Here is a 23,174-nt window from a genome sequence, read left to right on the forward strand (position 1 = left end):
TTGTATAACACCGTCCTATCATCATAAAATCATATTTGTAAATCACATTTGGAGAAAATAAGGTTTTGGCAAACCAAACCAAATACTACGTATTAGATAAGAAAAGAGAGAAACAGCTGTTGTCTCATTGGTAACAGTACTTTCTAATGAGAAATGGGCTGCCACAAAACAACCCAACTGTTGTAGTTTGGTAATTTGTTGATTTATAGCCCAAATGTCAAAACATAGCCTAATTATACTATTTCCCTTTAATTTATCCAATTATCCCCTTTAATCTAATATTATTCACCAAAACATACTTAAATCTTAGAAAATATGAAGTATAAAGAGCAAGACTTAGATGAGACCAACTCAATATATTGTCACATACTTCGTAAATCATTATTCCTTAAATGTAACATGTCATGATTGTCATGTATTAACACAATAAGTATAATTAAGATCGTCTTATACAAGATTTTTTTTCCCAGGATCAATATTATTCACTTCCTATCTGAATAATAATAGCCACCTAAAATGGTTGAGTGTATATGTATATATGACTATGCCTCCTAGACTCCTAGTAAATGTTACACAGTTACAAGAGTTTACATTTTTTTTAAAAAATACAGATCATAATACAGCAGCATCCATGACTTTGGCTGTTCTCGAAGATTTCGTATGCTTGAGGCTGCTTACACCCAGCCATTTCTGAATGAGCTCAAACACTGTATCGTTCTGCAAAAGAGCTCGATGGTTATCAGCAACTCCAACTCTTTCTACAGCATCAAATCCATCAGCCTGTTCATAGAGTTGTAAAGTAGTAAGCTACATAACAAAATCATCCACCATACAAAGTACTACGTATTATACTTGCTTTATAACCATGTAAACTTGTAAAGCATAATACTGATCCTATCAAGCTGTCAAGGGTGGAGCAACATTGCATAATACTGATCCACTTGGTTGATGGCGTTAATCCATATCCAATATGGAATATGGATTTCGAAATATATACAAGATTGTTTTTAAAGAAATCGCTTAGTGACATTCCAAAACCTGCCCCTTTCTTCTGTCCATAAAGGTATGAAACATTCTAAGTTTAACCATCCTATTAGGAGGAGTCTTGACATTATAGATCACTAATATTGCCGCTCTTTTAGTGAAAAATATAGTGATGATTCTGATAAATGATATTCTTTTGCCGTTTCCCCAACTCCAAAATGGTAAATCAGAATTCAGAAGGGGTATCCAAGGTGTAAATACAATTTAGAATCTACAAAGAAGTGTTTAGGATGAAGGGTTGAAAGAAGAGAAATTGCACCTGTGCTGATTCAGCTGGAACAGTTTCATCGCCATCCACAAAAGAATATTCAGGCTGAAAAAAGGCCAATAAACACAATAATTATTAAAAAAATATATACAAATTATGCAACTCGGATTCTTTAAACCAACCGAATGACCCATTATCCCTTGTATAGTTACACAAACACAGAGCATGAGACTTAAAATCTTCAAACACGTTACATAACAATAGTGGAAGCCTGGAAAGTAAGGGAAGGTGTAAAGAGAGAAAGGGGGAATTGATTAATGGAAGGAGAATCAGTAATCATTATCCCTATGAGATTAGTAACATTGACATGCACATAAGACAACGGAAGCATGTTGTGGAATAATAAGCCTACTCACCGATGAATGACATATTTCGGACAAGTCATCAACAGGAGAAGTTTCGGAACCATAGCTGCATGTAAATAATGGGTTAATTTCAGAAGAGAAGAAAAATCAAAATATGGGAGATGCATTGCATGTAGCTAAAAACAAGCAGCCAAGATTTTCAAGTTTTAAATGGTTAGAAGAAAATATGAAGTTATTGCTGTAGATTACTGATCATTTACTTGAATTCATTTCACGAATTGAGCTACAATCAAACCTGTTGTAAAGAGTACTTTGATACCAAAACTGGCAGCCAGGTTATTGACATATAGGCTATTGCAGTCGCTGATCTGCTCTTAGTAATGACGGTCTTACTTAAATAAGATAACTCTAGCATGACTTATGGAGTAATGCAGGCAATTAGACGTAATAATTCAAACACTAATCTCAAGGTTTTTAACTTAGGGCAGACCAATTCATGATAAATTCTTCTGTTTTTTCTTCTTTTTTCAAACATTTTTTAAAATATTTTCCACCAACCACATGACCAACATCAGCTCATCCTACCTTGTTACAATCTCAGTCATAACAAATTTTTAAAGTACCCTAGTTTTTCTGGATTAACTCGTCACTTACCAAACATCAAAAGGGGTGTCAAATGAAGTTCCATAAATGTTATAAAAGCTAACTCCTCCTGGCAATTTTGCTTTGTTGAGGAGTTCACGAGTGCCAGCAGCCCATTTGAGAATAGCATGGTTGAAGGGAAGAGAAACCATTTTACCGTTGTAGTTAAGCTGCATAGTAGATTACTGAATTAGGTATAAACTTCTCCATCTAATATGGTCAAATTTGAAGACAACAGTATGTCAAACCTACTAATGATAATGCACAACTACTTCAAGTATATAAAGAGTGAAGGTAAAGCAAACAACAACGAATTTTGGGTCATAAGACTCGTAACTAGTCTGCATCTAGGTGTAGAATAAGTAGAAAATGACCCCCTTCTAAGCCTATAGTCATAATATCTAACGAGTTATGCCCCACCTACATATAACAGCATTACTAAATACTAATACTCCAGTAAATCTGTAATGAACCCAAGCTACAATTACTATATATGCAGTAACAACTATTTGGACAGCAAAACCTCTATGTTGCTTCAGCTTGAGCCTGCATAAGTTCAGAGTACACACCTCATTATCCCTCAAAGCTTCCTCAAAGAGATTGATGCTTTCCAGTGGGTCATATGATATAAGCTTCGCAGTTGAGGAGTCATCTTCATCATCCGAAGAAACTTTACGCCAAACACAAATTTTAGGGACCTCTTTCCAGTTGAACAGTGGATTTGGCAACATCTCATAGACTGACGGGCACTCAACTACCTAAAGGCAGATTAAATTTATCATACAAGTGTAGATAATCAGATTTGTCTGGACAACTTTGAATTATAAGGTTACCAGTTGGTGCATGGTCCATCTTTTCACGAAAAAATAACTCTCAAAACCTTCAATGAATTGCACCCCAGTTAAGAGTGCATCATTGATATATCCTGGTGCACCTGTTAAAAATGCACCAATATAATTATGGTTACTAGCCTTACCACTTACCATGTCACTTACAAATTCTAGTAAGAAGAAACATGAGGGCGTGTTTTAAAGGAAGCTAGTGATACTACCTTGGAAAGGGCAAGCTATGCAAATCCACTTGTTAACATACTTGGAGAACATCTGCAAGATAGAGAAAGCATTATCTTTTGAAAACATACATCAGATATATGATATCTAGAATTAAGAAAATCAATTGGGAAAATGGGTGATAGTTCAACTTGTCACCAAGAGAATATGTGCGCACATCAGGATATAGAGCCATAAAACACTTGACCAATACTCCACCCATAGAATGTGAAATTAGGTTAATTTTTCTTCCTCCAGAAGCTTTATATGCAGTCTCCAGCTTTGCTTTAAGACCATCCATCAACTTGTCAATCCTGCAGGAAATATGTTGCAGAAAATCATCAAAATAACCACGCAAAAACTGTTAGAAATTCAAGTAGAACACACTCTACTAATGGTAGTCGTAGTCCATCAATTGAAACCTGAACTCACCTATTGCTTTGTCGGAAATCATAACCGTAGCCAAATAATGTGGTGCCCTTCTTATATCCGCAATCAACAAGCATATTAATCATCTCATGGAAATGGTACACATCTGTCAGGTTGATACATTTCACAAACTGAAGCAGTAAAGAAGACAGCTTTGTCAGATAATTGAAGAGTTAGACCACCATACTAATTCATTAAGCAGTCATGAGCATCCACCTCCCTTGTACAGTATACAGCAGAGGTACTTCTTTTTCAATTATTCCTTTAAAATGATCGAAAGGGAAAGGGGCTTAACATGAAAAGCGAGCCTAGAGTACATTTTGTTTTACAACAAGTTATTGTTTAGCCAATTACGGTATAAGAGCACAGGTTCATTGCAGCTAACAGCAGATCATCTTGTATCATTAGTGCACCATATTCATATACTAACAACATGTTTGGCATGAAGATTTCTAATTGATTCCACGAACTCGATACACTCCCAAAACCAGTAGCAACACATCAAATATTTACCTAGGCCTCAATCTCCCTCCCTCTCTCATTAAAAACACTACCATCCCATTACAATAAAGTAATAATGATTATCATTACCCCTCTCATTCGATTTCATTCCATTCCATTCCATTCCGATTCCTCCAACCGTACTTTCATTAGAGATAAACTAACATAGTTCACATTTTTACTTCACATTTCATAAATCATGGAAAAATAATATGTAAATCAACCAAAAAGGCATCAATTACCACAAGTTTAAAAAATAATTTAAACTATACTAATTGGATCCATATCAATTTTAACAACATACTAGAGTTGACAATCACAATCAGCAAAAAGATAAAAATCATCAAAATTGGTCAAAAAGATAAAATCAATATATGAGCCAAAAGTGTCCATATAAGCCAAAAAAAAAAATCAAGAACTATTAAGAAGCTTACCAGTGAAGGATCCAATATGTCAATTGCATATAATCCATAATCATCATCAGGTACTACAATCTCAGAATTTTTGTCCAATTCCTCAGTATACCCTGATCAAACATTGCCAAATTAAATCTTTTTAACAACCAAAAACACTAGACTCCAAAAATGATTCCCAAACCCCCAATATTTTTCAAAACACGAAAAACTCGTGTACAAACGGGTGTATTGTATACAACATAATCCGTCACCCCAAATCACATAAAAGTCGAATTAAATATTATAATATTAATCCAAGAAATCAATCAAGAGATAGAAAAAGAGAAAAACCAGTATTGGGATTATAGATAGACCAAAGTTTGCGCTTAAACTCCAAATCAGCCAAGAAAATCCGAACCCAAACACGAGTTTGGAAATTGAAAAAACTGTTCTTGGACTTTGAGTTTAATATGGACCCACCCATGCCGGAAACTAGCACAACCGGGTCTCTATCTGCCGAGTCAGTGACTCGGCTACCAAAGAAACAGGGGCAAATATGGCTCGGCATTTTTGATGGAAAATGGTAGGAAGACTGAAGAAGGTGGTAGTATAGTCTAGTCTAGTCTAGTAATGGTGGTTTGTTATTGGTTATTTTTGCCATTTTTTCTCATCCTTTGCTTTGTGTATTAATAAAGCGGTAAACTTACAAACTCCATGTACAAGTTTTTTTTTTTTTTTTTTTTTTTTTTTTTTTTTTTTTTTGACGGAGTTTATTCTTGGTACCCTTACATTTGTCATATTTGTAAAATTATTACGTATTAACCCCGTCTTACAAATACTACAATAGTGGCGGTGGCAATTGAGTCGTTAAAATAACTTTTTAATGCAAGGGTTATAATATATGAGAATTAACGGTCTGTTTTAATAGACTGAAATCAGTTGAACTAAATTAAACTGAACTGAGCTGACCTGATCTGAACTGAAATGAGCTGACCTGACCTGAACTGAACTGAAATGAAATAAATATTTTATAAGAGAAGAAAATTAAGAATTGAACTGAACTGAACTGAGTTGAGTTGAACTAAACTGAACTGAGTTGAGTTGAACTAAACTGAACTGAAAATAAACGTATGAGAACAAGCCTTAAGTTAAGACATGCCGTAGAAGTTAACTATCTATAGTTGATTAATGTGTTTAAGTTGATATTTTGAGATTGAATATTGTATACATTGCCTATTATTATTGAAACTTTCTCCATAGAAAAAAAAACAATAATAAATGTCATACTCATATTTGAGGAAATTTTAAATCATTCAAATTTTGTTTGTACACCCTTTATTTTTGTGTGATGGTATTATGATTTTATTTGAATTTTTTTGGTTAAAATATTTGATGAAATAGAGAAGGTCATTAATGTTAGGTGCTTGGTAACTTGGTTCTTAATCATGCAAGGGAGTAAAGAAGCATAACTTAGATTAGATTAGATTAGATTAGATTAGATGAGCCATAAAGGTGAACTAGTACATTATGTATTTATGTGCCACGTGATCCGCGTGTCCACTTTCCTTTCTCCATGTTTTATCTGCCTTTCTTCATCAATTTCACATTTTTTTTTCCTTCAAAATATTCACTTGTACACAGTTGTACCCTAGCAAATTTTTGGTAGGTAAGACTGTAAAAGTGTAAGAGAAATGTCTTATATTGACCCATTACATATTTTTAAGTCACCATAACTCAGCATGCGATGGTTAAATGTAACAAGTATCAAAAACTTTTGTATACATCCGGTTTACACTAATATTAGTGTACATCGAGCAGTATAAGGGTAACTTTTAGCTAATTTTAGGGTAACTTTTTGCCCGTTTTTGGGTATCTTTAAACATAATACAATTTTTATATAAATAAACAACAAGAAAAGTTTTATAAAGGTAATTTAATTACATTCAAATATTAATAATTGATTTTTAGTCATTTAAAATGTGATTCTTTACTAATTAAGTGTAGATAATTTTTATTTAAATTAGGTTACTTTTACGCATATTGGGGTAACTTTTATTCATTTCAGAGGTAACTTTTAATCACTTTAAGCTATATTTATAATGTATGTATAATAATTATTGTACACCTAATTTTTTTAAATGTTTGTGAACACGTATTTAGAAACAGAAATGTATCTTTCATAACGAGAAATTATGGTTTATGAAAACACAATAACTAATTGTGGATAAAGATTAGACGAAAATGCTTGCAGAACCGACAGAAGATAAGCTCTTAAGTTTTTTAAAGATTGTAAGAGTAGTTGAAATATCATAAAGTCCAAAAAAATTTGATGGATGGTTAGGAAAGATTTTATTTTGTTTTGTTTTTGAAGGAATGGTTAGAAAAGATTAGAAGTTAATAATCTAATGGTCAAAAAATTTGATAATGATTGGTGTCACTATTCACTTATCCAGTCATTTACACAACAAAGTTCTGGAAATTTTGCCAATTGATAAAATAATACTAAAAGAGTAAAAAAAATCAGAAAATCTAGGTATACATTATATGTGAGTATGTGACAGGTATCTTAGATTAGAATATCCGAGAATTTTTCATAGAAAGACAATTTCTTCAACTAAATTTGCCCAAGCCACGTAAAGATGAAGCACATCCTTGCACGTAACTACGTAAGAGAATGATAGTAGACTAGAGAACAATCGTATATTACAACAAATGAACAATGCTTGTGTATAATTGGGCTCGGGTTCGGTTTTTGTACGACTTATACCAAATATCAATGGCTTTGGCTAACATTAAATGACTAAAAGAATATCCGAAGTTTGAGCTAAACTACAAGTCTTGACAACACAAATGAAACTACAAGTGCCAACAATGGGGTCTAGATCTCCTAACACGAATTTAACAGCACGAATGAAGCTACAAATACGAATTCTACAAGGTCGAACTCTTTTATCTATAAATCATCAAGTAGGTATGGAAAACTTTGTAAAGAGAAGTGCTTGATTAATGGCAAAACACAAGAAGAAACTTAACAGCATCCTACAAGAAATCCATTGTATTTTCGCAAAATCGCAACCATCCATGTAACAAAAAGACCTATAATACTCTCTTCTCTGGAATACAGTAATCCATTAACATAAATTTCTAAACTCGCGATGCAAAAAATAAAAACTTTCTGAGTCTCAACTGCAGGTATCACACTCCATTGTCATGTAATCTACAGATCTTGCACGCTCAAACCTGCCAAGGGAAGGAAATTTTAGTCCACAAAGCAATGGATAATCAAAGAATTCAGACTTGTTCTAATCATTTAACAGATAAGCCAACGAGTAATGTATGTGAAAAAAAATACCTGGGGGGAGAGATTGCTTCAACTTATCAGCCTTCTCAGAGTCAAACACACAAAGTGTGTAGAGGTATTTGGAGCAGCGAACCTTGAACTTCACAACATCCTTGCTTCTCTTGATCTTGACAGAACGTGCATCCTTCCTTCTGGCAGTGAGAAGGAAGTCCTTGATCTCATGGATCTGCTTCGGCTATCAAACAAAGATTAAACATTAACATCACTTGCAGTTGTATAAACCCTCAAACTGAATTGACATGAAAACATGCTTATTACAGCTAGAAGCCAATGCAGACTTAGAAATTAAGAATACTTGTAACAGCATTTCACAAATGCACAGCCAAAGGACAATCATTATTGCATGGTGAGTTTACACAACAAGGAACAAACTGAATAAGTTAAAATAATTGTAGTGGCGGAAAACAAGTGATAAATATATCCTCGATTGAAGAAATAGAGAGAGTGACCAATACTCTTCCCTGAAAAGAATCCAAACGTGGAGTTTGATTTTGCGTCAGCTCATACATAACGCCCATTAAGCTGTAGCGCTAGTAATCAGTGTTTTGACGCAATAAGCGGATTGTGTTACATCCCATTTATAAAACAATTCTCAGCATCAAAATTTGAATCAACAAAAGTAATCAAATCTCTAATCTTTGTAAAACTAGTTAAACCTCCCATTAGTCTGAAAAGCAAGCCAAGTGTTACTCCCCAACGGAAGCAATGAGTTCTAATGTATCCCTGGATGAGAAAAGGAAAAGAGTACACAGCCTCTTCCCTAACCAATTCAAACACAGAGTTCAATTTTGCATCAGCTCATACATAACGCCCATTAATAAGGTTAAACGCTAGTAATCAGTATTTTGACGCATTGCAATACATCAAACTCAATCAACAGCACCCAAATTTTACCCTACATCAAAAAATCAAATTTTTCCATAGTAACATAATACGTAAACCAATCACAAACAAGTGAAGAAATGATTAATTGACAAATGTATCCCTGAATGAGAAAAGGAAAGAGTATACAACCTCTCCCTAACAAATTCAAACATGGAGCTCAATTTCGCATCGGCTCATACATAACGCCCATTATAAAGTTAAACGCTAGTAATCAGTATTTCGACGCATTACATTTCATCAAGCTAAACTAAGAGCACCATGATTTTAATCAATATACTAAAATAAAAATCTCATTTCTAATCTTAACATCAAACACCAACACTCTAAATTAAGTTTTGAATCGGTTCAACTATTTTAGATAAAACCAATGCTACTCATCAATAAGCTCATTGCATCAGTACAAGCTAACCACCTTTTTCCCAATAAGATTCATTACTATCAAAGCCCAAAAAAACTACCTTTTAATTTAAGAAGAAAACTACTCGATCTGACGCAGTAATTTGCACAAATTTTATGATCATGCTAAATTAATATCAATGAATGCTGAAAAATTGCTCAACCATATTCACCCAAAAAAAGCCCAGAACAAATTTACAAAATTATTCACGAAGTATATTTCAATAATAAGTAGCAAAAATCAGCTTAATTGTTGTGAATTTCCCATGAAATACAGCATCAATAACACTATCAAGCTCTAATTTACAATAAATCATTTCACAAATGTATGAATTAAACAAGTAAATGCCCAAATTTCGCTTATAATCAACACCCATTATCTATAAACAAACAATCAGATAAATTTTAATGAAATAAAAAACAATTCATCAGTTCTAACAGATCTAAAAGAACAGCATAATAAAAAATAAATAGAAAAAATGAGAAATTATACCATTTTTGCTCAGCTCGAAAAACCCAGGAATCCGCTAGAGCTGATGAAGAATTCTCTCTCCTCTGCTTTTCCGGCGGATGAGAAGTATATGTAGGGTTTGTGAGTTGTGACTGTGAAAAACCCTAGTTTTAAGTTTGGTTGTTTCCGATTTTGTCCCTATTATTTTTTTTAATTTCCTGGTTTATTTTATTGGGTTTTATGTTTTGGGTTTTTTGATTTGGACCAAATTGGTCTTTGTTCTTGTCCAATTGTATTGTTGAGCTAAACGTTTTGGTATTGGGCTTTGGTTATGTAATATAACCATTAGTATTATATAATTGGTAATGTATAAATTTAAGACTCATTTTAATTCACAAATTTAGTTAAACTTTACCTTTTGATTTCAATTTAAAATATTAGATTGAATCGTTCCACTCATCATATATCAAAACAGTAACACACAAAGGGCCTACTCACATTTACTTAATTCCAGTTCAGTTCAACTCCAATCACTTCAGTTCTGTTCAGCTCCAATCAGTTTAGTTTAGCTCTTAATTTCCCTCTCTCATAAAATATTCAGCTCGGTTCAGTTCAGTTCAGTAAATGTGAACAAGCCCAAAGTCTAGTTTGATCCATTTCAAATGATTTAATTTTAAAAATAATCCAACTAATTAAAAGGAAAGGGTAGTTGGCTTGTTTCATTCTTACATTGAAACTAAGTATGGATTTGTAATATACTATACCACCCCCAAATTACTCTCCAATATTAATTATTATAAAACAGGATTTAGAAAGTAACTTAGGGATATTATCGCGGCGTGATTATGTAAGACTTTTCAAAACAGAGTCTTGCAGTTACGTTTATAAAATGGTACATGTGACACGTGTATCCCTTCTTACATAGGTATAGCACCACATCATCATTCAACAACCTTTTTGGTCATGCCACATCCAGTGATCTTAATTAAAAATGCATACAAAGAGATTTGAACTTTTTGATTCGAATAATCATCATTCGAATTGGGTGATTCTTGAGCCTAATCTCAATGACTTTTTGAGAGGAACGACTTTGTCTCAAACAGCAAAATGCTAAAAATGATCAAAAATGGTAAAAAAAATGGCTTGGAACATATACGGGCCGAACTAATACGAAAATGAGAGGCATAAGAAAAAAGAAAAAAGAAAAGGAAGATGGAGCTTTGAGATCAAGAGACTTTTGGCTTAAAATGGCTAAACTTTGGGTTCTATTTATAGAGTTTGAGAACACTATTGACATCATGATGTCAACAACTTGGGGGTCAAGAATTCAAGCTTGTCGAGGAAGTTTATGACTTTGGTCATGCTTTATGAGTAAAAAATGGACTTAAGTCTTTTGACTTGGAGTAAAGAAATACTCAAAGTAGAAAAAATATGATTTTCGAGTATTATATTTCCGGAATTCATACGTATAAATAAAAATATTTTATAAATTTAATGATTATTTCCGTAAAATTATATAATGACAAGTTAAATAATGTTATTGTGTTATCTAAAAGTATATTTAAATGTTATTTAAAATACTCTGGGAAGAAATCATACGTAATTAAATTAATAAATATGATTAGTATATAATTAAATGGGTTTAAAAATACGAGGTATTATATCTACTACCTAGCTACTAAAACTCAATTAGATAAGGAAGGTGATTGTTACCCTTCAAGAGATTGAACAATTTTAAAATTGTGACCTTTTCTCTTCCGCTTGGGTATTCTAATTAAGTACTCGTAATTACGTTTGTCGAGCCGTGTAGGACAATATAACGTTTATAATCATGCGGAGGTTTGCTTGATTCCTCACAATGAAGTAAGAGAGAATTAAGTAGAGATTGGGAGTTGTAAGTTATTTTCATTAGTCTATAATAAGTCATTGTTATAAGTTGAAACTCTTGGAATCTTTAAACTTGGAAATATATGAGTTGGGACCCAAGCACCTAGCTAAACTGCAAAATGCAAAACAGCAAAATTGCGAAGTAAGGCGAGTGAATGTGATAGTACATTAAAGTAATGACAGAAAAGCTTGAATTCCACAAGCTTTTGTTGGTCCAATTATCATAAAGTGTCATTCTTCAAAATTCAAATTGTTATTCCCATTTCCTTCATCACTAAGCAAATTGCTACTTGTACAATTTACACTGCTAATATTTTAGCATCCGTCACTTTATTCCTCGTACAATTTAATCATTCTTTGAATAAAAATCGAACTTCTATTTCTTGATTGATAAATTACATTGCTCCGTATTTAATAGTATTACTTGTACAAAATGTATTGGTGAGAATTTATTCTATACTCTGTATTTTGTTTGTTCATACTATGCAGAGAAAGTTATTAACGAGAAAGAATATAAACGAGATTCAATCATTCTACATGTTTTACTATTGTAAATTAACTATACCATATTTTAGAATTTAATTAACCAAAATACCAAATTAATTAACATTCACAATATTGATTCTTCCTTTATAATACTGAGTACTATGTATAGATTGCAATCTTAGTTAATCGTATTTTAAAACAACATCATATGACCTTTTTCATATTTACGTATAATCGCATAGTAAAGGTGATTACACATTTGTCCGAATCGAAAATAAGGCGGTTAGGGCAAGCCTTAAAGCACATTTTTTATGGGAAAAAACTAGATTTTGGCCTAAAAAACATGTTACTTTTTTTGCGGGTTGCACACGTGATATTATGTTAATGCTTGACCTGGCCGAAAATTTGATCTATTGAATAAGTATGACTAATTTAACTTCCTTATGCAACTTAATAACTTATTAGAATGTATGTCATGTTCCGCCAACATAACTTCTAATTTTGGATCGGGCTAGGCCCAATTTTGGGCCGATATTTATGTCCACGTCCCACTGAAGATCAGATTGGGATCATCTTGATCACCTCTAGACATGATGAAGATCAAGTGGGCACTGTATGATCTGGAAAATTACTTGGATTAAATCTTTGCGGATTGTTAATAATACAAGGGATACCGTAGCAGTTTGGATTTCATTCAATTATATCCAAATCAATCGTTCAAGATTTATACGCATCATTTGTGATATTAAGAGATAAAATTAACAATGTATACATGTATTGCTAGAAATTAAACCAAAACAAGAAGTATGAATCAACACATCCAAGAAATTGTATAAGTACATAGGAGTTTAATATTTGACCAATTAATAACTCAAGATAGTTTAAGTTTAAACAAAAACCCTCAATTTAATTAAACATAACCAATAAATGCCCTACTAGTGTTTTTTTTTTTTTTTCTTGTTTACATTTGTAGTTCCATCTTTAAGAGTTTCTTACTAACTTTCTTTGTCTTCTGATATCTTAAAAGTAAGTTCATTATTATTCTTTAATATATTTTTTTGAATCACTTATTCCTTAATTAATAATCCTATTAATAAAGTGTACTTGCGAAGACTACACTAAGGCCGAGTTGACTCAGCTAGCCTTTGTCACACCACACTCTCCCCTTTTTAAATGTGTACTACTTCTTCAATTTCATTCCAATACTAGTAGTACCAAAACAAGAATCAAAAGAGTCAGATTTTTAAATTCTGTTTCATCATTCAATTTAATGTTGATGATTTCCGAGTGCAGAAGTTGAAGAATACCCAGAATTTGAATTTGTGTAAACGGTTAGTATTTTGCTAAATCTTAGCATTATTTATTTATCCATTGAAAAAAAAAAAAACCCATTAAAAATTTTCTTAGTTTTTTGTGTTACATTCATGCATTTTGTAATTTAATTGGTAATTTTATCTTCTGGGTAATTGCGAATTTTTTAAATTTTCCAAGTAATGCATAGATCATGAATATTTATTGGTAGTTTGATCATAGAGGGGTCAAAAAATAAAATAAAAATTGTTCATATCCCTGTTTTTCGACATTCTGAAATAAATCTGTGATTTTGGTTAAAAAATTTGTGGAAAGATTGATTTTTTTATTTTCAGGGTAAAGGGAAGAAGAAGAAGGAGGAGGGCAGACAATGGGAGCAGTGAGTATGGAGATTTGTGGGACCCAAGATGACTCGTCTGCCGCTCTTTCATTTGCAAGAAGGTAGTTTACATCTCTTCAATTCAATTATTGTTGCTGTTGTTGTTGTGAATTTAATGCAATTTTCTCTATGTTTGCTGTTTTCAGCATATATACATTTATATTGTATGTGTGTGATGATTTTTGGTTGATGATGTTGTTATTGGGGGTATTTCCTTGAAAACTTCCATTGAGATTGGTGTTAGTAGCCCTATTGAATAGGGTTGTGCAAATTTGTGTTCGGGCCGGGTCGGTTTCGGATACTGATTATCTAGTTTTTTTTCGACTTCGGTAATAAGCCTAGTTCTAGATTAGATTATTGAGGATTTTGGGGTCAGGTTTTCGTGTTGGGTCAGTTTTTGATATGCTTAGGTTGCTTGTGTGCTGATTTTGTTTTTTTGTAATGTTTTATATGTTATATTTATAATTTTTGGCTTTCTTAGTAATTGTGACTTTGAACTTCAACTGTTTATAATTATAGCTACCAGCTTGATGCTTTGGAGAAAGCCATGAAGCAGAATACTATTGTGTACTTGGAGACCGGTTCAGGGAAGACATTGATTGCGGTCATGCTTCTTCGTAGTTATGCATATTTCCTTCGCCGGCCTACACAGTCCAATATTGCAGTCTTCTTAGTACCTACTGTTGTTTTGGTTAAACAAGTATGGTTTATTATTTATTTTTTTTTTAAAAAAATATGTATCTACACAAGTACAATGACTTAAACTGATTGGAAGAAACTAGTTTTAGTGGTCTGTATAAGTATGTCTCAAGTTGATCAGTGTTATGTTTCAATGGTTCTCTTTCCTGTCACTATGATTAGCAAGCCGAAGTTATTGAGCTGCATACGGACTTAAAAGTTGGCAAGTATTGGGGAGACATGGGTGTTGATTTTTGGGATGCTGCTATTTGGCAGAAACAGCTGGATGAATATGAGGTGAGTCACTTGTACCTTTTTCAGTTAAGGATCAAATAAGCTTTACTTCTTCATTTGTAGGAAAGGGGATGAGAAAATACGTAGTACATTAATTTGAGTAAGACTTGGCAGTTGGCATTGCTTAAGAGGAGGGAAAGCGGTGTTATATATATGTTTACTTTGGAGTTGTACTTTAGCTTCACCTGATATCATATTGGGATGAATTATTAGATTGTCTTTTGTGTTGTAGGTTCTTGTGATGACACCAAAGATCTTGCTTGATGCTTTGAGTCATACTTACATCAAATTGGACAAGATAAAAGTTTTAATATTTGATGAATGCCATAATGCCAGGGGAAATCATCCCTATGCTCGCATCATGAAGGTGATTATGCATGTCCATCCATTAATTATTACAGAAGTTTCTGTGTTGCTTTCAACTCTTAAATGTGCTTCTGGATGTTTCTTTCTCCTTTATCACTTGCTGTACCTTATGTTTTCGTTCTGTAATGGACTAATGGGGGACCTATGTAGACCTCTAAATTTATCGATTAATGAGCTATTAGCTCTTTAGCTGTAATTGAAATGTTTATAAACCAACTGTGTGCATAATGAAAAGGATGAATTAGCTCTAGAATATTATTTCGAGTGGCGCATAATTTAGCAATTTGTTACAGTGCTCTTTTATTACCCCAATGATATTGTACATTTGCACCTGATATAATGGATTGTAGTTAATGTTGGATCTAAGGTTATTTTTTCCTTCCCGTAGTAATGGATCACTTGTTCTTTGGGGGGTGTATATCTTATTGTTCATGGGAAATTCACTTTATTTTGTACGAGGCATGCAATATAGATAAAATGATGGAACCTCTTATACTGCAGGACTTCTATCATCAACAAATGCATACTAATGACGTCCCCAGAATTTTTGGCATGACTGCTTCTCCAATCAAAGCGAAAGCTAAAGGTGAACTGTAGGATTAGTTTGTACATACGAAGTATAGTTTAGGACAAGTTGTACTTTTTACTGTTACATTGAGCATGCTTGTTCTGGAGACTTTTAATTTGATTCGTTCCTGCTTGTAGGCGCGTCTGACTCAAATGGTTACTGGAAAGATATTAGTGCCCTGGAAAACCTCATGCATTCTAAGGTTACTGCTTAGTTATAATTATTTACCTTGCTGTTTAGCTTTGGAGGCAGCAGCTTTTTGTCCATTCCCCATTCCATTTCATTTTATCTTATCATATTTGATGAATGTTATCGCTAAAATGAAGGTCTATACCAGTAATAGCGAGGCAGACTTGGCTGAGTATGTTCCTATCCCAAATGCTAAGGCTCAGTTTTATAATGAGGATGGTCCAAATGCATTGCAAACAAATCTGATCAATGGCTTGAACTCGCTGAGAGAAAAGGTGTCATTTTATTTATTTATTGTTATTTTTCTATCTTCTAGTCATCAGATGAGTTTTGAATTTGGTTTATTATTAGGAATATGTACTATTTGATGTATACCTGATTTTAATGCATGACTAATGAACTATTGAACTTTATTGTTTACTTCTTTGTAGTTTCTTTTTCTTTTTTTAGTCATTGAATAATACTAATGCCATATTCACCTTCAGCACATATCTGCTGTTAGAAAGTTGGGTGCTGAAGCATCGACAGAATTATCTATATGTAACAAATTAAAGAAGCTGACCAATACTTTCCGTTTCTGTTTGGATGAGCTTGGTCTTTGGGCAGCAATAAAGGTATAGCATAACTTTGCATTCTATGTCTTTTGGAGATGCTGGTAACTGTTAAGGCATCTGAATATATCCTTTGATATTAGGCCGGAGAAATTGTGTCTTGCAATGAAACCGACATTTTCAGCTGGGGTGAATTGGATGTTCGCGGTGAGACGACTATAAAAGCATTTAATTCTGATGTGCATAATATTTTAGCACTCCACAACCCATCTGGAGGTATTTATGTTTAATTTTCTTTTTTATTCAAACAAGCACCAATTTTTTTAACATGCTGCTTCACTATGTATATACGGAGTATATAATATTTTCATTTTGATTTTGGTCTATATCTTTAATGCATTATTCATCGGCTATTCTTTTACGTTTAGGCTGCAATTGGTCAATCTCTGATATAAAGGCAAATTTGGATTCCAGAATTATATCTTCAAAATTATTGTGTCTAGTGGAATCTCTCCTTCGGTATAGGTGAGACTTTGCGATTTCGTAATATAAGTAATGTAGTCATTTGGAAGACAAAATTTTAGTTTTTGGAATTATCTCTACCATTCTGATCCCCCCCCCCCCCCCCCCCCCTCTTTTTTTTGGGTGGCAAGACTGGAAACTGTTGTGATATACTTCATATTTTGGTACCTGAATGTAAAGGTTAAAAAGGTTCAGGGACTTTTATGGAATAGGATTACACTTTGGGAACTGGCCCACCATCCACCTGATGTTGCATCTAGAAACTGAATTCCATCAACTTTCTTTTTTCCAAAAGTACCGAGTTCTCTTCTGAGTTCTGACAGAATTGTCATCAAGGCAGAGAACTTGAAGTATTATTACAAGGATTATCGAGCAAAATGGTGCAATAGGAACTATTGTTAAGCACTAGAAAGAGTCATTATTGAGATTTCAACAAACTTTACCCTTTTTTGTTAACCTTGTACATGAATTCTTATTTTATGCTTGTTCGGTTGTTCCCTCTCAATTTATCTGACAAAATTTTATGTAGTTGCTGTTCTTTTTCCCATGGTTAATTCAGAGCTCTTTTAAAAATAATCTACTTACTTTCTGTAATATCTTCTGCTGAAATCATATAACTGGATTTTTATTGGTTTTTATTAATTAGTTGCTGAGTATATTAACTTCTCGCTTAGCTTTTAGTGATTGATCATAACTCATGCTCTATACTGAGCCAAATTTGTTTATATTCTTGCCGGAATTTTATTTTATTTGTTATGAAACATGCAAATAATTGATTGCTTGTTCAATGACAAGTCTATTCCTTATGGAGAGAGTAAACCTGTTCTGTTTACCTGGTTCTGTATTAGTTAATCTCTGATTTAAATGACTGATCATACTTTTTACCCAGCTGTTAGCTAACATTATGAATTCGGTTTTTGTATGATAGGAGTTTGAGAGATTTGAGGTGTATAATTTTTGTCGAAAGGGTAGTTACTGCAATGGTTTTTGAGGCTATATTGGATCGACTACTTTCTCAAACAAGTGGCTGGAAGGCAAGATACATTGCTGGAAATCAGTCTGCACTAAAGTCCCAAAGCAGGAATGAGCAGAACAATCTTGTTGATGAATTTCGCCGAGGGGCTGTGGGTTTCTTTCTCTTTTGTATTACCCTTTTTTTTTTTACTTACATCCTCTGTACTTTGTTCTACATATACGATATTGATTTTGAGTTTATTTGGTTTTTGCTAATATTCAGGTGAACATTCTTGTTGCTACCTCCATCCTAGAAGAAGGTTTAGATGTCCAAAGTTGCAACTTGGTTGTCCGTTTTGATCCGTCAGCCAACATTTGCAGTTTCATTCAGTCTAGAGGTCGCGCTAGGATGCAAAATTCTGATTTCTTGCTGATGGTGAAAAGGTAATTTTTCAATCTTTGTGATAGTATATAACATGTTTTTACTCCCTAACCAGAGACCATAAAAACTAACCTCCTTTCCCTCTCATTCCCATCACAAAAAAGAAAAAAAAAAATTTAAAAGAAAGGGACGGGGGAAATAAGAAAGAAAACTTTGTGGGTAAAGGGAATTTGAATTATTATTGCAGTCGTGCAGCTTTACTGATTTACTGGGCATTAATAAGTGGATACTAATTTACAAACCTGCTGTTTCTATTCAGTTTTAAGTCCCTGATATAGATTGAATTAGCATTTACTGAATAGGATGATTTTTTTACTGTACAATGAGATTTATGCAAGCAAGATTCATTGTAAATTGTAATTTTTTGATGTAAAACAGTGGTGATCAAGATGAGCTATCGCGCATGAAAAACTATCTTTCCTCTGGTGATGTGATGCGCAAGGAGAGTTTGAGCCATGCTTCGCTTCCTTGTCAACCTGTAGAATTCGATGAATTTGATGGGATCTCCTATCGTGTACCGAGCACAGGAGCAGTTGTTACACTGAGTTCTAGTGTGAGCTTGATATACTTTTACTGCTCACGTCTCCCTTCCGATGGGTTTGTTTCATGAAACTTTGCAATCTGTTCTGATTTATTTGACTTTTCCGCATGTGTTTGGTTTCATACATGTTGAACCATTAGCATTTTGCTTACTCAGATACTTTAAACCTGCTCCTCGCTGCACCATTGATGAGGCTTTGGAGACCTGTACACTACAATTTCCAAATAGTTGTCCAGTACAGTCAGTTACTGTGAAAGGCAATGTCAAAGTTTTGAAGAAACTTGCTTGCCTGGAAGCATGCAAGTTGCTGCATGAGAAGGGTGCTTTGACAGATTCACTTGTTCCTGATATTGTTGTAGAAGAGGGTCTAATGAAAGATACTGGTATGTATTGCTGTACTTTGCACCCATGGTTTTTTGCATGTGAGTGAGTTTGGCTGGCGGATCTCCTTTTATTTTTTGCCCCTTGATGGGCTTGGCATCATGATTTTATGTGTGCTTTTGTGATATAGAGCGTGAACTATATGACGAGGACCAAGCAAGATACATTCCACCAGAAATTGTCGGTGATGGACCACGTTGTTTAGACACATTGACATACCACAGCTATTCAATGGAATTGAAGCAGGACTTCTATTCTGACATTCCTGTGCATGACATAATTGTGGTTTTTAAATCTAAGCTTGCTTCCGATGTTGGAAACATGCAATTTGACATGGAGGTTGACTGGGGGAAAATGTCAGTGGACATAAAATACGCAGGAATGATCAATCTCAGTGATGAACAGGTAAAAGTTCTATTCTTCTAATTGATGTTGAAATATAAAAAACACATCCGTCTGTTTACTTAAGCTAAGTCTCCATTACTTATGTGGCCAGGTAACTCTTTGCAGACAATATCAGGCTGCTTTATTGAGAGTTCTAAGAGATCGTAGTTTTGATAAGCTAGTGGAATCGTTGAAGGGGTTCTATAAATGGGAGAAAAATGTTAATGTGCCTGTTTCACATTATGACTATATTCTTCTCCCCAGACAATGGGTTCATCGAAGTTCACTTGTTGATTTGGAATGTATAAGCTCTGCATCCTTTTTACGCGATGTTGTTCAAGGTTCCTTCTCTAACTACAATAAACGCAAGTGTGCACATCAAGATGATGTCTACACCAAGAATGGCTTTTTACATCGTAGTGTTCTGGAAAATTGTTTGGTGTGCACACCCCATAATGGTTACATCTATTCTATCTCTGGAATTTTAGATGGCATGAATGGGAACTCTTATTTGAGTTTGAGTGATGGTACATTAAAAACTTACAAGAGTTACTACAAAATGAGGTATGTATCTTTTTCTTGTCTTTAAACATCTTATAGTTGGTTTCTTTGGGATCATGGGATGCATGTAAGATGGTTAACATGTTTAATGATAATGATACAGACATGGGATTGACCTGAAATATGAAAATCAAGCCTTGCTTTGTGGGAGGCAGGTTTTCCGGCTGAAGAATTACCTTCTAAGGTGCAAGCAGAGAAGGGAGAAGGGTGTGTTATCTATCTGCATTCTGCAATTATTTTCTGAATTTTGATATTATGCTCAAATCCCAAATTCAAAGATTAGTCAAATTACAGTTCAGTTTTCTGAAGAATCACAATTTTGAGAATAACTTTTGTTCAGTTAGTGGTTTTCATGAAGTTCTTCCATTTATTGTCCCTAAAAACTTGATGACTTCTTGGAAGCCATTCAATTTTTTAAATTGCTGCTTTCGGCTGATATAGTGTCTTTCCGTTGCAGAGTCAAGTGGTGCTTCTGTTGAACTGCCTCCTGAATTATGTCTCATCATCATGTCGCCCATATCAGTTGCTACGATTTATACCTTTTCATTTCTTCCTTCTATTATGCATCAAGTTGAAGCTTTACTACTGAGTGCCAACTTGAGAGGCATTATCTTGGATCACTGCATGCAAAATGTTTTTATTCCAGCCACCAAGGTTCTTTCACATTTCTTATTCAACAGATTATATTTCCACTCAGCGACGAAATATTTATTGTGCCATCTTTCTATTTACTGTTTTATTGGTCCTGAGTGCCCTTGATTTATCAATTTTTTGCTTTAACAGGTTCTAGAAGCAATTACAACTAAACGTTGCGAAGAGAGATTCCATCTGGAATCCCTTGAGACCCTTGGTGATTCGTTTTTGAAGTATGCTATCTGCCAACAGCTGTTTAAAACTCAACAAAGTAATCATGAGGGACTTCTTAGTATAAAAAAAGATAGAATTATATCTAATGCTGCACTGTGCAAGCTAGGGTGCCAACGCAAGATTCCGGTAAGAATTGTTTCATTACCTAATAAATTGTATAATATTCCCATATTTGCTACTTTGATAATGATGGTTGATGTCTTGATGATGCACAAGTTCCTTTCTGAATGTTGGGGGTTTAATTTTTATACGAGTTAATTCGTGCAGGGTTTTATACGTTATGATTCCTTTGATCCTAAGAATTGGATCATACCCGGTGATCCTGGAGACTGTAGACTAAAGAAAGAGTTAATTTGTAACACCTATAAGGTCTACAATGGTGGAATACGGAAAATCAAAAGCAAGAGAGTTGCTGATGTTGTAGAAGCACTACTTGGAGCATTTTTGAGCTCTGGTGGACAAGTAGCTGCTTTGATGTTTATGAACTGGCTTGGTATAGAGGTGGAACTTTCCTGTATAACATACCAGAGGAACATCCCTATAAATCCCCGTTTGCTAGTAAACATTACACATGTAGAGTCCATTTTGAATTACTCATTCAAGGACCCCTCACTGGTAGTTGAAGCACTTACCCATGGTTCATATATGTTACCTGAAATTCCTCGATGCTATCAAGTAAGTTTACACCTGTGCTTTCTAAGCATTACTCTTCTCTCTTTGTTTTTGGAAATTTTTGGACCATACTATCTGGTGGTGACTAATGTGGATGTTCCTTACTATGATCTTTTAAGCATCTTATACTTATTACGGAGTAATTTTTAATTATTTTTCAGTTTTGAAAAGGACATGTTTATCTGAAAATGTTCTCTTTTGCAGCGTTTGGAGTTTCTGGGAGATGCGGTGTTGGATCATCTGATCACAATTCACCTTTACTCTAAATATCCTGATATGTCTCCTGGCCTGTTGACTGATCTAAGATCGGCCTCAGTTAATAACGAATGTTATGCTCTATCTGCCATCCGTGCTGGACTTCACAAGCACATACTTCATGCTTCGCAAATCCTATACAAACAGATGGCTGCTGCTGTTGAAAGTTTTCGGCATTTATCTTTAGAGTCAACATTCGGATGGGAGTCTGAGACAAATTATCCCAAGGTGGGTTGCAAGAAATGCCGAGTTTATGTCTTGTCTATGGTCATTAAACTTCTATATCTTTTACATGCTTCTGTTTCACTGATTTACAAATCACATAATCGTATCTTAACAAGAGTTCGGATGATTGCCTAGCAGCAGATTAGAGGGGTATTTGTCTTTAGTTCCTGTATTTGACACTCTTTTTCTGAACCCATAGCTAATCCTAGTTTGATTCTTTTATAGAAGATTTATAATTTTCATTTGGGTGCTAGTGCTACTGTGGTCGATTTCTTTTTTTTTTTTTTTTTCTGTTACAATTGCTTTTATGATGGATTCCTTCTTATCTTTTTTTTGAATTACTCATTGGTGATTTCTGGTTGAATAATACAGGTTCTAGCAGATATAATAGAATCTTTAGCTGGGGCTATCTTTGTCGATTCTGGATTCAACAAAGAGGCTGTATTCAAGAGTATATCACCTCTTTTGGATCCCCTCATCACTCCAGAAACTCTGAAGCTGAATCCTGTGAGAGAGCTAAACCATATATGTCAAACACATCATTATGCTATGAGAAGGTTTAGAACTCGTGAAAACGGCGTGGCTTCCATAACACTCGAGGTTGAAGCAAATGGCATTGTACACAAGCATACATGTACTGCTTCTGATAAGAAGATGGCTAAAAAAATTGCCTGTAAAGCTATTCTCAAGTCCCTAAAAGAAAGCATTATAGACTTGTAAGCTTCTACAGTTTTGCTTAGGGAATTAAAATGGGTTTTTTGTTTTTCTTTTCTGATGTATAGTGATCCAAACTAGGGAAGAGTACATGAATGTACATAATTTTGTTCCCATGTATGTAGTGAGGCTGCATGAAAAACTATTAGCCAGTAGCCACCTACAACTCATATATTTTATAATAATGAAATGAAGTTGATTTATGTTTTGATTTTTTTTTT

The 23,174-nt window shown here is 34.0% G+C and overlaps 3 protein-coding genes across 3 annotated transcripts; 1 reads left to right on the forward strand and 2 right to left on the reverse strand.

The window, feature by feature from the left end:
* Positions 1–357: 357 nt before the first annotated feature.
* On the reverse strand, positions 358–5,394 carry LOC110701064 (phospholipase A(1) LCAT3-like). The gene is made up of 11 exons (XM_021878651.1): positions 4,985–5,394; positions 4,673–4,764; positions 3,741–3,868; positions 3,487–3,622; positions 3,311–3,362; positions 3,093–3,193; positions 2,829–3,017; positions 2,272–2,429; positions 1,669–1,723; positions 1,304–1,357; positions 358–780 (listed from the first exon to the last, which is right to left on the reverse strand). The coding sequence occupies exons 1-11, from the start codon at positions 5,199–5,201 to the stop codon at positions 613–615; spliced, it is 1,350 nt and encodes a 449-aa protein (XP_021734343.1). The 5' UTR covers positions 5,202–5,394; the 3' UTR covers positions 358–612.
* A 2,211-nt stretch (positions 5,395–7,605) lies between these two features.
* Positions 7,606–9,911, reverse strand: LOC110701065 (60S ribosomal protein L38). The gene is made up of 3 exons (XM_021878652.1): positions 9,769–9,911; positions 7,986–8,169; positions 7,606–7,873 (listed from the first exon to the last, which is right to left on the reverse strand). Exons 1-3 carry the CDS (start codon positions 9,769–9,771, stop codon positions 7,851–7,853), a joined length of 210 nt encoding a protein of 69 aa, XP_021734344.1. The 5' UTR covers positions 9,772–9,911; the 3' UTR covers positions 7,606–7,850.
* A 3,192-nt stretch (positions 9,912–13,103) lies between these two features.
* LOC110701066 (endoribonuclease Dicer homolog 2-like) lies at positions 13,104–23,153 on the forward strand. Its single transcript, XM_021878653.1, has 23 exons — positions 13,104–13,430; positions 13,746–13,851; positions 14,309–14,489; positions 14,651–14,764; positions 14,994–15,128; positions 15,629–15,713; positions 15,833–15,897; positions 16,022–16,159; positions 16,370–16,498; positions 16,579–16,711; positions 16,864–16,960; positions 17,886–18,081; positions 18,195–18,355; positions 18,732–18,950; positions 19,051–19,277; positions 19,406–19,680; positions 19,772–20,223; positions 20,324–20,427; positions 20,678–20,874; positions 21,004–21,213; positions 21,355–21,762; positions 21,964–22,242; positions 22,612–23,153. Exons 2-23 carry the CDS (start codon positions 13,781–13,783, stop codon positions 22,957–22,959), a joined length of 4,224 nt encoding a protein of 1,407 aa, XP_021734345.1. The 5' UTR covers positions 13,104–13,430; positions 13,746–13,780; the 3' UTR covers positions 22,960–23,153.
* Positions 23,154–23,174: the final 21 nt, after the last annotated feature.

The sequence above is a fragment of the Chenopodium quinoa genome, unplaced genomic scaffold, assembly GCF_001683475.1.
Source record: "Chenopodium quinoa cultivar QQ74 unplaced genomic scaffold, ASM168347v1, whole genome shotgun sequence".
NCBI classification, from domain to species: domain Eukaryota; kingdom Viridiplantae; phylum Streptophyta; class Magnoliopsida; order Caryophyllales; family Amaranthaceae; genus Chenopodium; species Chenopodium quinoa.

Excerpts from the sequence above, each read along its gene's own strand:
- LOC110701064 (XM_021878651.1), bottom strand. The coding sequence starts at position 5,201 with ATGCCGAGCCATATTTGCCCCTGTTTCTTTGGTAGCCGAGTCACTGAC. Across the intron at positions 3,018-3,092 it reads GATGGACCATGCACCAACTG|GTAGTTGAGTGCCCGTCAGT; the intron begins GTAACCTTATAA and ends ATCTGCCTTTAG. Across the intron at positions 781-1,303 it reads TTCCAGCTGAATCAGCACAG|GCTGATGGATTTGATGCTGT; the intron begins GTGCAATTTCTC and ends CTCTATGAACAG.
- LOC110701065 (XM_021878652.1), bottom strand. Across the intron at positions 7,874-7,985 it reads GAAGCAATCTCTCCCCCCAG|GTTTGAGCGTGCAAGATCTG; the intron begins GTATTTTTTTTC and ends TTCCCTTGGCAG.
- LOC110701066 (XM_021878653.1), top strand. The coding sequence starts at position 13,781 with ATGGGAGCAGTGAGTATGGAGATTTGTGGGACCCAAGATGACTCGTCT. Across the intron at positions 15,898-16,021 it reads AAAACCTCATGCATTCTAAG|GTCTATACCAGTAATAGCGA; the intron begins GTTACTGCTTAG and ends GCTAAAATGAAG. Across the intron at positions 18,356-18,731 it reads TTCTTGCTGATGGTGAAAAG|TGGTGATCAAGATGAGCTAT; the intron begins GTAATTTTTCAA and ends GATGTAAAACAG.